Source organism: Corylus avellana, chromosome 6, assembly GCF_965113065.1.
Source record: "Corylus avellana chromosome 6, dhCorAvel1.hap1.2, whole genome shotgun sequence".
Taxonomy (NCBI): domain Eukaryota; kingdom Viridiplantae; phylum Streptophyta; class Magnoliopsida; order Fagales; family Betulaceae; genus Corylus; species Corylus avellana.
In genome coordinates this window covers 2,922,537-2,936,945 of record NC_142495.1, presented here as the reverse complement: position 1 = coordinate 2,936,945, position 14,409 = coordinate 2,922,537, and the positions used below count along the sequence as shown (strand labels likewise).

Below are 14,409 nucleotides of genomic sequence, written 5' to 3'. Positions count from 1 at the left end.
ATCACGGGACAGCCCAATATAAGATGTGATTAACAAACCCCACTAAAACTCCACTCATGAGTCATGTTACATAATTTTCTCTCATCTCTTTCTTTGTATATATATATATATATATATATATATATATAAAATTAAAATAAATAAATATCTTCATAATATAGATAATGATTAAAGAAAGTTATTAGGTATACATTGACTTAAAAAATAAAAAGTAGTTTGAATCTTTAAATATAGAAAAAAATGACGATAAAGTTGCTGGGAATGATAAGAGTGAGCTCGGGATCCGGAAAGCAATGAAATCTAAAGGAATCTTGGTCGCTTTATTTTCAGTAAGCTCGTACCTGCGAGAGACAGAGAGACAGAGAGCAGAAAAGAGTAGTATCCCAAGTCATGTCCACCGACTTCAAGTACATCCCAATTATCGGTAAGCCCAATCAGTCCCATATCACAGAGCTCTAGCTTGGCTCTTTTTTTTTACCTAAAGTTTTGAAATTGATTGGATTCACTCACTTTTTTTTATTGAATTTGACAATCATCGTTCATCTGAGACAAATTTGGTCTCTGGTGGGGTCTAAGCTTCTTTTCTTCCATACCCATATCAGCAAGTCATGGCCACCGGCTACACTTTTTTCTTTTTTTTTTGTGATGCAGATGTAAGTCCTCTTCTGGCCAGGTGTGATGATCCAAAAATGGCGGAGGACCCAGGCGTGTATGAAGTTGTTAGACAATTAGACCAGGCTTGTAGAGAGGCAGGATTCTTCTACGTGGTATCTCTCTCTCTCTCTCTCTCTCTCTCTCTCTCTCTATGCATGTGTTTTCATATCTGACACAATCATCTTTCATCTGAGACCAATTTGGTCTCTGGTGGGGGTGGTGGCTGAGGTCACAGGTTGAAGAAATCTGTTGAAGACTTGTGGCTGAATGTTTCCCTTTTCTTTCTTATTTTCAAAGACTTGTGGCCGAATGTTTCTAATATGACGATGCTTGTGGTTGTGTAGAAGGGCCATGGTATTCCCGATTCCCTAATTAAAGAGGTGAAAAAAGTGAGCCACAATTTTTTTCAACTCCCATATGAAGAAAAAATTAAAATCAAGATGACTGCCGCAACGGGGTTCAGGTTTTTGCTAGTGGAATCACATCCTATATATGTATTTTCTGATTAAGCATCAACTTGTTATTTATGAGTTGGGTCTGGAGACTTTATATTAAATGGAAGTAAATTTTGAATGCAGAGGATACCAGAGAGTAGGAGAAAATATAACCAAAGGCGTGCCTGACATGCACGAAGCTATTGATGTAAGTCACACGTTGTATTATAATCATATGATATATCAATGGTGTAAGCTGTTTGGTAAATGACATTAATGATGTTGTTCATCGTTTTGTATGTTATATTATGAATGTCAACAATGAGAACATATTCGTCCCAAAAAAAAAACAAAAACAAAAATACAATTAGAACATGTTGTGACCGGGTGCATGATTATCACATAAAACTTCCTTGCCCTTACTGTTGGGCCAAAAAGCATAAATGGACTAGTGACAACTTTTAAATTTGTTAAACTGTACCATTGGGGATTCAACTAAGACTCCACGGGTTCATGATCCTATTTCAGTTTGTCTTCAATCAACATGGTAAACCTCCAATCATAATTCAAGAATATGCCATGTTAGTTTCTTTGCTTGCTGGTTAATTGGAGCTATGTCGTATCAATTTAGCAGCTTGCCTGGAATTCGATATTACTCTCTTTAGGTGTGTGCATAAGTGTGATATATTATTTATTAGTCTATGAATTTTTAAGTTTTTGATGCTATGGTCGCTATTGGCATTGTTGTTGCTGCTGCTGCTGCTGCTGACCTAGTTCTTATTCTTACAACTAATAATATGCTTTTGTTTCACCTATAACAGTGCTATAGAGAAGTGAAAGAAGGTATGTATGGAGAGCTTGGCAAAACTATGCAAGGATGTAACCAATGGTAAGTGGAAATTAAGGTTTCTCACACAACTCCTCCACTACAATTTTTTTCTACAGGAAAACATACTCCTCATTACAATATAACAACTGCACTTCTTGTATTAATTAGCAAAGTATTACTACCATATCAGTGAGATTGATGGGCTGATTGGTCATGATAAACAAATAGTGTTAAGTACGTATCCCTGTTTTGCATAAGTAAAGTTAGCCCTATGTTGACATGGGGCTTCTATGCTATCCCGAAGGGGAAAGTTCTACCATGGTGGTTGGGCATGTGAAACACCCAATTGCCAATAAACAGTGTAAAATATGTTTAGTTGTCACTTGATCTTGAGAATAGCTAATTAATATCAAAAGTTTGCACTCTGAATATATTTGATATCTGTTCCATTGTTTTTAAATCTATCAATAGCTTACCTTTCATTCAATTATGGGTCCTCAATGAGAAAGTATCCAATTGAATCATCTGGTTGCTGATTCTGAAGTTTTAACATTAGTATAGACGGCTGGATGCTGGTTCTCTTTTTGAAACCACAGCTTCTTAACTCAATGATGGTTTTCATTACACTAAAATGAATTTCTTATTGACAGTTTATTTCTTTGTATGGTTCATTATGCAGGCCATGTAATCCTCCGAACTTTAAAGAACTAATGGAGGAGTATATTAGCCTCTGTAAAGGCATGATATTCAGAAGGACTACTCTTCTTTTCCATCCTTTCACATTATATATTTCTTTTTATGTTTTCTACTTACAACTTTCAGTTTCTGGGTATTGTCAGACCTTTCAAGGAAAATTTTGCGGGGAATTGCTTTAGCATTGGGGGGGTCACCAGATGAATTTGAAGGTGAAAGAGCTGGGGATGCATTTTGGGTGATGCGAATTATAGGTTACCCAGGCGCGTCCACAACGAATGGTCCAGGCCCCATAAATGACATCGGATGGTAATGCAATAGCGCTCTGTTGATGCTTTCACATTTCCATTTATTACTGGATTTTATGAAAATGATGTCCTTCTCTTTTGTCCATCTCTTCCCATTTGAATAAATCCAGTGGAGCTCACACTGACTATGGTAAGTTTCTTGTCCTTTAGATGATCAAAGGCCCTGAAATTTTGTTTATCAATCTCATTTTTTTAATATGTTCCATAGGTTTGTTGACATTGGTTAATCAGGATGATGATATTACTGCCCTACAGGTACAATCCTTTAGTGTTTTTATCTTGAATCTCCTTTTAATTCTGAAGATACAATAATAGCTGCGTATTATGGTCCATATACGTTATTATGGAAGTCTTGGCATCTGTATAATTAGAGAGGCAGGCTTTTGTAGGAAGTTTTTCCATCTTTTTCTGGTTCAATCTGCTTTTTTCATTTCTGTTGCACATTAATTGGATAAATTGTTGAAGGTAAGAAACCTGTCGGGTGAATGGATATCAGCTCCTCCAATTCCTGGAACATTTGTCTGCAACATTGGTGACATGCTTAAGGTATAACCTTGCAAAATCACCATCCCAAAACTCTGTACCTCTTCCGAATTTAGTTCATAGTGTAATGAAATCTGGAAGAATGCAGATTTACTCAAATGGGTTGTATGACTCAACCTTGCACCGCGTTATGAACAACTCTCCAAGATATCGAGTCTGTGTAGCCTATTTCTATGAGGTCAGCCTGTTTCTCCATTTGCTTCTTTCTTGAATGGCCTGTGGGAATACTTGATAACATGGCTTTGTCGCCTGAACAGACAAACTTTGAGACGGCAGTGGAGCCTTTGGAAATTTGTAAACAGAGGACAGCAGGAGCTAAGAAGTTCGAAAGAGCTGTTTATGGGGAGCATTTAGTGAGCAAGGTCCTGACAAATTTCGATTAATCTCGTTATTGTTTGGAGAAACTTTACTTTAGATCCTTCAAACTACCACACGTTTTAAGAAGACCCTCATAAATTTCAAAAACTCTCAATTTCACCCATCATACTTTCAATTTGATGCAATTTCAATTGTTTTGTGTAATCCAATAAAAATATGTCAAGTTCTATCGACAAGATCCACTTAAGAATATTGGAATTTCTCTTCTTGCTTATTTTCCTAGTCGGTCGTGTTGCCCGTGGGAGAAATGATACTCCATTACTTTCAAGGAAGTCCTAAAATAAACAACATTTGAGATGCCCAACACCTCTGAAACGATATTATAAGGATGGGTTATTCTTGAAGAACAAAAATATGATGTTTCCTTCTTTGAAACATTGCGTAGTTTAGATTTATGGCTAAACTGCGATTTGTTGTGCCAATGTTCAATGATTCCAAGTTTTATTTTTATTTTTATTTTTATTTTATTTTATTTTATATCGGTGACCAAATAAAACCTGTTCATTTTTGTTTTTCTTAGAATAAAATAGTTCTTCACTTTTATATACAAATTTTACAAATGGTCACAATTAAACCCAAAAGAGTCGCATTGAAAAGAAAATATAGTCATTTGAGAGAGTTTTTGTAGGATTTGAAGTTTGAGAATAGGAGGATGTTTAGCACGCCACGAGAATATCTAGTGCACCTTATTAATAAATAAGTACGGGCAAGAGAATGTAGACAATTTGTCCTTGAAAAAAAAAAAACTTTCCAAAAGGCCAAGGGAATGTAGATTCTCACCTCTCTAGAAGAGAATCCACATTTCCAAGTAAATCCCAACAAAAGGCAATTGGGAGGAAATCCGGATACCCACAAGTAAACCAATAAACCTAACAATCCGGCTGAAGCTAATTGCATTAGAAACTTCTTAAAATATCATAGCTACAAACAAGTAAACCAATAAACCTAACAATAACACCTTATAAATTCAAACTAATATCAACGACCAATCAAATATAATTTCACTTTCGAAAAATCAATCCAAAATCGATACATCTGCAGAAGTTTTTCATTTTCCCTAACAAGTGGGAGTTGATACAACATGGATGACCTTGAGAGACTGACAATAAATCATATCCAAAAAAAGGAAAAAGGCCTATAAAAAGAAGCATCTTCTTCCTTCCCTTCGCTATTATACCCTCCTACTTCCTCAGCATATTAGATTGTCAATAATTACTATTGCAATAACCGAAAAATGTTAACTTTTGATGTGAAAAATAATGACAAAAATCATAACTGTGAACCTGATTGCAGGTTATAATTTTGCTATGAATCCAAAATTTGGGTACCTTCAACCCAGTCATCCCGATTCATACATTTCTGGACGCTAGTCCATCTGCTGGAACTCTCTCTTCATGAGTATCGTTCACATAAAGTGGAATTCTTATGCCCCGCTCCCTAAGCCGATCAACCATGTTATAAAGAAATTCAAATGTCAGTGTGGATTGGGAGTTTAAATCCTCCCTCACATCTGGATGCACCCTGAACCAGTCTCCCACCATCTTGTGCACATGAGAACGAATCATTCTCCATGGCACAGGGTATCTTTCACAAAACTTCAAATAGTCCACCAGTAGGTCTGTCTGGTCCAGTTTTCCCTCTTTATCATTTCCTTCACTGCCCACTACAGCTCGATATCCAGCAAAAAGAGCCGGATTCTCAAGTAGAGACTCAGCAGAGAGCACCCCATCAGCACCAGTTTTTTCCAAACAGTCCTGGACATCATCCATGTGTCGAATGTTCCCATTCGCAAGGACTGGGATACCAACAGCATTTTTCACAGCCCTGATAGCTTCCCAGTCCGCCCGAAATTTCTTTCCATCTTTCTCATCCCTGGTTCGGCCATGGACAGCTAAAAGAGAGCAACCTGCATCCTCTAGCATCCTTGCATAGTTAATTGTATCCTGCAAATCTGGGAATACTCGGATTTTGCACGACACAGGAACATGAAGGTTGAGAGCCAGCTTTTGTACAAGAGATTTTACGAGAGGAAGATTATCCATAAGGAAAGCACCATAATAGCCCCTCCTAGCAATACGCTGAGGACAACTGCATGAAAGCCAAAACAGTCACTACATAAACCAGACAATCTACAAAAAGTTACCATAGAATTTATGTTTCCATTTAGAGCTGATGAAGTGATGTTTGTTCCTTAGATGCAAGTGCCATGCTTTAAAACATACTTGAGGTTTCAGTCACTCCTAAGTCTTCTAAAAGTGTTCAAGAAGGCATTTTTAGGGGACAAACAGCGCTTTTAAAACTATATAGGTGTTACAGGTATCAAATTCTTCTTAGTCATTAGTTGCTGTATAAATATATAAGCCTTTATAGAAGTGTAATAATTGATAAACACGACAAGAAGCAAATTTCGATTACTGAAGGTGTGGTCAAGCTTAGGCAACTAGTTCTTGATCTCATGAAATACAGAAATAAACATCTGTCCTCTTTTTTTCTTCTTCTTCGCCATTGTTGTTCAAAATAAATCTGTATAGTGCCTACCTTTCACCCATATGCTCACCTAAAGCTCAATAGCATGGATTATGATTCTCTAGATTTACTAGGGCAATTCCATGGTATTCTTAAAATATTAATCATTATTTTCAATTAAATGGTTTAGATTTTTCCACTTTAGTATTTTATATATATATATTTGGATGAATACACTTTAGTATTTTCAATGTCGTGAGATACAATTAGATTAAGGAAAAAACTAAGAATCCTCTAGAAGTAATAAAAACTGGGTCGACAAAATACGTACTAATGATTGGGATTTTAAGAACTCTACAATGAAGTTGCCCAACATAAAATCTAAAGGATCTTAATCCATTAGTAATAGTCTATATGTTTATGCAACCAATAATGAATCACCAATCTGATAAATTACTACGTTCCCCAAAAAACTTAAATTGATCAAAAATAGTGAATTTAATCACTTAACCATATTCTAATACTCGTCTTTCACCCTTGAGCTACATAAGTGGGAGAATGATAGAGTGGCATCCAGATTCGAACTTAAAATCATCTGCTGTGCTTGAATGTTAAATTATCACGCTTCAGGTGATTTTACTCACTTAACAATAATTCTAAACGCAATCTAGCACTAATGAAGGACAAATTACCCGAAATTGATGTCAACGTAATCACAAAAAGGTTCCACTCTCCGTGCAGCCTCCAACAAAATTTCTGGATCATTAGCACAAAATTGGACAAACAATGGGCGATCCTCCTGCAAGTTACTCACATTAGTTAAACCCTAAAATCACATTGGTACTGGGGTAAAATGATTTGAATTTACCGTGCAAGTGGTGAATTCCTGGCTACGGTACTTCTCGTTCTCGGAAAAAATGCGAGAGTGCAACATGGGCGTGTACGCCGCCTCGGCGCCGTACTTACGGCAAAGCATTCGAAACGGCAGCTCTGAGTTATCCACCATCGGAGCGACAATCAGCTTGGGCCGTCCCAGTTTGGCCCAGTAAGCCCATGCCCGCTCGACCCGGGACTCTCCGGCCAAGCATCGGCTCGGCGAACCCAAGCCAAAAGGCGACGTATCAGACACAGACTGCTCTCTTTGCTCTTGTAATTGCGGGTCGGAGCATAGGACGTCGTCCAGGTCGTCTTGTGGAGGGTCGGAATGGTGGGTTTGGGCTACGGTTAGGGTTTCGGTGAGAGAGGAGGCCATGAGAGATTTGAGTGTTGTGAAGTAGGAACTGCGCGAAGATAGGAGGGGTATAGAAGGAATTTTGGATTTCATGAGCGGACGGCGGGGATTGTACGGCAGCCCATCGCCGCCGTTGGTTGGGAATGTGAACGAGCTTTCGAAGTTTGCTACCACGCGGTAGACTGTAGCTGGTGCTTCACGCTATGTTTCAAAGTTAGGGCTGCTTAGATTTTGGGCCTTACGTTGGGCCCATATGGATACATGATACATCTCGGCCTTTTTGAATTGATGTTTGATGTTATTCAAAAGAATTTTCAAATACGAGTCACTTCCATTTCAAGTCTTGCATCATTGTTCAAATACCGGTCGTGTTGTCGAAGCTTCATGAAACGTGGTCTTTAGTTGATTGAACTATCCCGTGTAGACAATGATACAAGACTTTTACTTTACTTTTCAATCAAATTAATATTATGGTATTTCTTCTCATTTTTGTATAAAAAAATAAAAAATTGCTAGTTGCTACGTTTGATACAAGACGTGTTAATAGAATCATTCTCTATCTTTTTGAGGTTTATTAGATTAACTAATATATGTAGCACACGCGTTTGCTCACTTTGATATTTAATTATTTATCGGTTTTGCTTAAAACGCATTGATTTTAGTTGGTCAAAATTTTATTCAAAATAAAAATAAAAACAAAGATACAATATACCCATAATCTCTTAACTAAATTTATCAAACAATAAGAATTTAATATTTTAGTTGTATTATTATTTTTCACAAATAAATCATACATACAATTTTTATTTTTAAGAAATGAGAATAATAGCGCCGTTTTTACAAGTTTTCCTCTCTTTCTTTCTTTCAAATAAAACACACGTCTTTCCTGTTTTCTGCAATTTCCAGGATGTTAATGAGGCCAATAATGCGTGGACTTGAATGATTAAAAGATTTCTTGTTTCTTCACGTTTGTATACGAGTGGATCGTTTGCACCATTTCAGTTTGTTCAATTACAAGCTTGTCAAACTTGTGCACCCAAGTACACATTCATGATTTGACGATTGCGGGCAGGTTAAGAAAGGGCTTGAAAAAAACCATAGAAATATGGTATGAAAGATAAAACGTATTTTTCAGATCAGGGAGGCTGGAGCTTGACTAATTTCTCACATCCATTCGACTTCTGTGCATGCAAGAAATAAATTATAAACTGGTTAACATGAAAGTTGCTTTTTATTATAATGTTTTTATATACTCACATGATTGTTGATAATCAGTAAAATGATTAAGGTTTATTGTTGATTTGGTAGAATGAATATTAGGACCAACTACATCGTCATATCATTCATACGCAGGATTAATCCATTTGAAAACCGTGAAATCACATCTACTTAAAAACAAAATAAGTAGGAAAAAAAATATATACTTTGATTCTTTAAACTATCACTTATTTTGCAATTATGTTTTCAAACTTTTAAAAGTGACATCGAAATTCCACGTACTACCATCGCGTGCTAAATTACACTTGAATTTATAAAAAAAATATATAAAAATAGCAATTTGAAAAAAAAATAAAAAAAAATAAAAATTAAGGGTGTTAATATGAAAAATGCTACCTTTTTATGTTTTTTTTTTTTTTTTTAATAATTTTAAAAGCATTTTGGAGAGAAAGCTGCAAAAGTGTCTTATTTAACGGGCGTGCTATAATGAGAGGCTCTTATATCATTTAAAAAAAAAAAAAAAATTGGAGGTGTAACGGTAAAATAAGTAATAAATAAGGAGTTAAAATGTTTTTTTTTTTTTTTGTTTGACATGTCTACACATGAGAAAGGAGAGAAAGATTCGAACTAATAACCTCCGCTTCATAAGGCATGGTACAAAGCCGATTGAACTATCTCTTCGAGACTTAAAAAATGTAATTAAGCCCTATTGTTCTCTAGCAACACTCAAGTTGAATCGGTTCGAAAGGGCTGAGCTGGTGGCTTGACAAGATTGCGTGACCGCAAATTCTTGTCAGTTCAATACATGTGAAGCACCCACTAAAACCAAATTTGCTACGCGTTGGTATATATGATGCGGATTGCGGAAAGCAACGAAAAACTTGAACAATTTTCTCTCACTTGAATTGTTTGTGTTAAAGGGGATGTAAATGGGGCAGCCACATGTGTGGGTGACGAATTTGTAAATGATGGAGCACTAGAGGGACCACGAGTGCATAAACAAGGTTGACGTTAAGGCAAAGGAAAAAGGAAAAGCAAAGAAAAAAGAAGTGAACGTTGTAGAGGGGCCCTCCAAGTGCAGAAACTTATCAATTCCGCACCCACCAATTTTGACTTTGTCATTTGATTAGTGGGGCTTCAATACCCTTTGGACCAACCATTTCTCCTCAGTCCCCTCCAAATCCAGCCAACCTTTTTCCTACGACCCAAACAAGCCAACAAAAATGCATTAAAAACTCTCTCTTTCTTTCATTTTCCCCACCCATCACCCACCTTCTGCACTAAATTTGGCCGTCCCAACCGGCAACTGCCAACCCCCCCCCCCCCCCCCCCCCCGCTGCTTTGGTCAACCGTCCTTAACACGACATGTTGGTCCACTTCTTTCGAATTCTTTGACCCGGTCCTTTTCGTTTCTTTAATATTTTCCTCAATCAGACAGAGAAACTTCGGGTGATGGGAAAATAAAGTAATGAGTCTAAGAGGTAGGCATCCAAGACCAAACCCAAAGATAAAGCAATCAATACAATATCAAAGAGAGAGAATAGAATAGAACCCACTTTTTTTTTCTTCTTTTCATACTGAAATCTATTACCAAATCCACCATCTTCTCCTTTTTCTCTTCTAAAATGATTCCACAGCGTTTATGAGTGAGAGAGAGAGAGAGCAAGAGAGAGAGAGAGGAATCCAATATATTACAGGCAGTGAACTAACCCACTAATCTCCTTCGAGATTGAGTTGGTTCTGACTCAGCCAGCTAGTGCTGCTACAACTACTACTGTTCTCTGCAGCATTGTGATTGATCTTTCTGATGGAAGCTGATTATCTTAAGACGACTCAAGGATAAGATTGGATGCCTCTGCAAGAGAAAGTGAGTGGTTGTGTTCGCCCTCGTAGGTCACCACTAGCATAGCCGGATCATCCAGAGCTCTCTCCACGTGTTTACGTGCTGGGCACCCTCTCACGCTGCTACACTTGTAGTAACCCCTGTTACACAAGCACACGTATTACAAAACTTTAGCTGAAATTTGGAAATCCCACTTGCACAGATCTAGTAGTACCAAAGTAGAAGTACTATAAACTGTTAAACAAGGTCAATAATAATTAATTAAGCATACTGGTGGCCGAGTTATAGAGTAAAATAAAAAATAATAATAATAATAATAATAATAACTGAAGGAAATTCCTATGTGCGTACCTTGGATGCGGAGAGCCCTTAATCGGCTTCTGTCCGTACTTCCTCCAAGAATAATCGTCTGGTGGAATATCAGCCATCTTCAAGCTAATCGCTGGAACCCTCACCACCCTCTTCAACCTCATTTTTCTGCTGGACCCAAATTAATAAAAACCATAAAAATTTAGAAACCAAACTAAAAGTAATAAAAACAAAAACCCATAAATAAATGATATATATATATATATAGATAGATAGAGAGAGAGAGAGAGAGAGAGAGACTGACCTTTTCTTGGAACAATGGCAGCGGCCAGAGGAGCCAGCGCACTTGCCGGAACCCAAGTTGTCGGAGCTACACTTCCTCTTCAGAGAGGACGAAGACAAAGGCGGTTTTCCGACTGAGGAAACCTGGGAAAGATTTGTGATTTGGAAGGCGGAAGACGACGAAGGCTGCTTGCTGTCGGTGTCTCCCGTCAAAGACGACATGAAGGAGGTCGCCGCAGAGGAATACGAGAAATTAATTGTCGTTGACGAGTCCTTCCTCTCAACGACACCATTCTTGGGCACAAACGACTCGCCGTATTGGTATTGATTGGTGTTGTGGTGGTGAGAGAGAGGTGGGATCTGCTGGATCGGGGTTGCGTAGTAGACTCTGGTGGGCTCAGAAGCTGTGGGCTTCTCTTTCTCTTGGCTTTGAGAACCCAAAGGACCTCTTCTGAAGCGAGCATGGCCGGTCCTGGTCCGACCCAGAAGAGAAATAACCTTCTTGAACTTTGAAACGGCGACGTCCGCCACGGCCTCCATTTCCATGGACGGTTTCGAACAACTGGAGGATGACGACTGGTATTGCTGTTGCTGTTGCTGTTGCTGCTGACTCTGAGAAAGCAATCTGATCAGCTTCTCCACGCTCTCGAGCCCAGACGCTGCTTCCTGCACAGCGTTCTCTTCCATTTGCGCTCTGAAATTGTTCTTGTTCCTATACTCCATCATGAACTCCACGGCCATGTCTCAAAGACCATCACAGACCGAGAACAGAGAGAGAGAGAGGCGTTGTTAATTGATTAAAAGGAGTCTCTGGTCAAAGAGCTCCCTATTATATTTTAGCTCCTACTGGCCCACGGCGTGACCGGCCTGTCACGCTATCGCCCCCCCGTCAAACCGTAGGTGCGAATAAGACTCCCAACTACGTGACAAGCTTTATTGATTACCGTGCACAAAATGATACGCTTTTTTTTCTTTTTTTTTTTCTTTTTTGGTTTTCTAAACGTTGTGCGTCACGACATTGACCTGCTCTGAAAATTGTGGGGCCCTGTTGAGGTTAATCTGGTCTTTACGCCTCACGAACGTTAAAGAGATTGGAATGCACCAGGTCAAACCAACGCTGTTAACCATTCGATTTGTGTGACTGATGTTCAAAAAGAACGGTGAGTTTTTCAGTTATTGCCAGCACGGTAGAGTTGACTTTCGTTCTGGGAATGCAACTGGTTTGTACTTTGGTTGGAGTAGTTCCTTAACGTTGTCTATTGCTTTTGTGGTATTTCAATCCGTTATTTATTTTTTATTTTATTTTTTTTCTTTTTAAATTGGGTTTCTAACTTTCGTTCGACCGTAAATATATTTTAAGTGTATAGAGTTATTATAGATTTGATACTAATTTACTAAAGTATCCTTGAAATTAATCCTTTGTATTTGTGACACTCTATCGGATCTGTCTTTCAACAGAACAATGGCATAATCTGAATTAGTTGAACTGATTTTGTTAGATATTTTTCTCTTAATAGTGACTTTTTTCTAGTTTATTGCCGATACATGTTGTAAACACACAAAACGAAAACTATTTGTTATGGCTAATTTAGAATGTTTTTAACCTATGGCTAGCAACAAGTCTGTTTGACCTGAATTTAATTTTGATTAAGGAATTAGTTTTTCAATCTAGTTTATTGCCCATTCCTCTTACTTGTCGCCTTAATCAATTTTTTTTTTTTAAAAAAAAAAAAATATATCTAAAAGTTGATTTTATGGCCCTAGGATGCCTCAGTGGCCTCCAGTATAATTTATAAAGTGCAGCACCATGGCATGCCATGCAATGGCTCATGGATGATGCATGTGGAGAGTTGGACTGTACGGTGCATTATTTTATTTTATTTTAAAAAGAAAAAAAAGGGGAAAGGGGAGTTAGCATATAAGCTTGGTGATTAATATGTCATTTGTCCAAGATCATGGGCTTGCTTTGCGTCGTGTACAAGAATCACTCTGTTTCTGCAGAAAGCTCGAATCTTCATTAAAGAAAAGACACCACATGGTAGTCAAAGAGGAGAAGAGCCTTTTGTTTTCTTTAATCAAATGGCATATATTCTTCTAAGAAAACAATTTGGCATTATATTCTACGCAAAGAAAATAAACAAATGAGGGAAATAATTTATACTATAATTTTTTTTATAAATTAGCATCATATTCTATGTGACATTGTCATGTTAATCACAGCTAAATTTAATTGTTCAATAATTAACGTGTTAAGTACGATATGAACTATTATATTAGTCGGTAAGAAATATAATAAAAATGAGAAACTTCAATTATCCTCTCTGAATTGTTATCATTTTTACAATGTCTTCCTAAAGTTTAAAATCTCTTAATTTAATATATTGAACTTTTAATTTTGTTCAATGTCTCTAATCCGTGAAGATTTTTCATTAAATCCTAACAAAATTTCCAAAATACCACTATTTTTTTTTTTAAGAAAAAAAATATTTAAACTTTTTAAAAGATTGAGGCATGGGTATTTTTGTAAATACCGTTAAATTCATATCAACACCTTAATCTTTGCAATTTTTTTTTTTTTTTCTAAAACAAATTGGGGTGTTTTGAAAATTTTAACACCCCGAGTTAACGGAAAATCCTAACAGAATGGTGACAATAAAAACAATTGAAAATTAATGCACTAAATTGAGAGAAATTAAACTTTAGAATGAACATTGAAAAAGTAATAACAGTTTATGGGATTAAGTGAAATTACTCGTAACAAAAATTAGCTTTAACCATCTTTCATTTTATGTTCTCAGGTTAAAGATATTAGCCAACATCTCAATAAACAAATAAGTTTCTAAAACAAATCAACAAATATACCTATTACCCCAGCAACACCCAACAAACAAGTGGCAGTATATATATAAGAACAATAAACTAGTTCATCTTCCCTCAAGGTAAACACTATCTGATGTTTATAAGGGATTTGGTTCAAGTGCTGTAAAATAATTTTTTCAAATATTTAAATTTGATTTTATTATTTTTCTTTTTTTCATAAAAAAATAATAATAATAATTTGACTCCATTTGGGAAAGCCTTTTGGGATTTTAGTGGCCTAAAACTGTAGCAAAAATTAATTGACGTGAAAAAAATAAGAATGTTTGGTATGAAAAAAAAAATGAAAAAATAAGAATGTTTAGTATGTAATAGTAAAAAAAATTTATTTTGTAGTAATTTTT

At 36.7% G+C, this 14,409-nt stretch overlaps 3 protein-coding genes across 4 annotated transcripts; 1 reads left to right on the top strand and 2 right to left on the bottom strand.

The window, feature by feature from the left end:
* The first annotated feature begins 273 nt into the window (after positions 1-273).
* On the top strand, positions 274-4,044 carry LOC132186147 (homoarginine-6-hydroxylase 2-ODD-C23). The gene is made up of 12 exons (XM_059599976.2): positions 274-424; positions 652-767; positions 999-1,117; positions 1,233-1,296; positions 1,910-1,977; positions 2,597-2,655; positions 2,757-2,919; positions 3,029-3,048; positions 3,127-3,173; positions 3,384-3,464; positions 3,550-3,639; positions 3,719-4,044. Exons 1-12 carry the CDS (start codon positions 391-393, stop codon positions 3,842-3,844), a joined length of 987 nt encoding a protein of 328 aa, XP_059455959.2. The 5' UTR covers positions 274-390; the 3' UTR covers positions 3,845-4,044.
* Positions 4,045-4,695: 651 nt separating this feature from the next.
* LOC132187041 (FMN-linked oxidoreductases superfamily protein) lies at positions 4,696-7,714 on the bottom strand. The gene is made up of 3 exons (XM_059601195.2): positions 7,174-7,714; positions 6,998-7,104; positions 4,696-5,927 (listed from the first exon to the last, which is right to left on the bottom strand). The coding sequence occupies exons 1-3, from the start codon at positions 7,627-7,629 to the stop codon at positions 5,189-5,191; spliced, it is 1,302 nt and encodes a 433-aa protein (XP_059457178.2). The 5' UTR covers positions 7,630-7,714; the 3' UTR covers positions 4,696-5,188.
* Positions 7,715-10,295: 2,581 nt separating this feature from the next.
* Positions 10,296-12,009, bottom strand: LOC132186740 (putative WRKY transcription factor 7). Of its 2 annotated transcripts, none has more exons than XM_059600766.2 (3): positions 11,211-12,009; positions 10,949-11,077; positions 10,296-10,737 (listed from the first exon to the last, which is right to left on the bottom strand). In XM_059600766.2, the coding sequence occupies exons 1-3, from the start codon at positions 11,927-11,929 to the stop codon at positions 10,578-10,580; spliced, it is 1,008 nt and encodes a 335-aa protein (XP_059456749.1). In that variant the 5' UTR covers positions 11,930-12,009; the 3' UTR covers positions 10,296-10,577. The 2 variants fall into 2 exon arrangements, with proteins under 2 accessions (XP_059456749.1, XP_059456750.1); XM_059600767.2 differs by having other exon boundaries at positions 10,949-11,074; positions 11,211-12,006.
* Between the last annotated feature and the right edge of the window lie 2,400 nt (positions 12,010-14,409).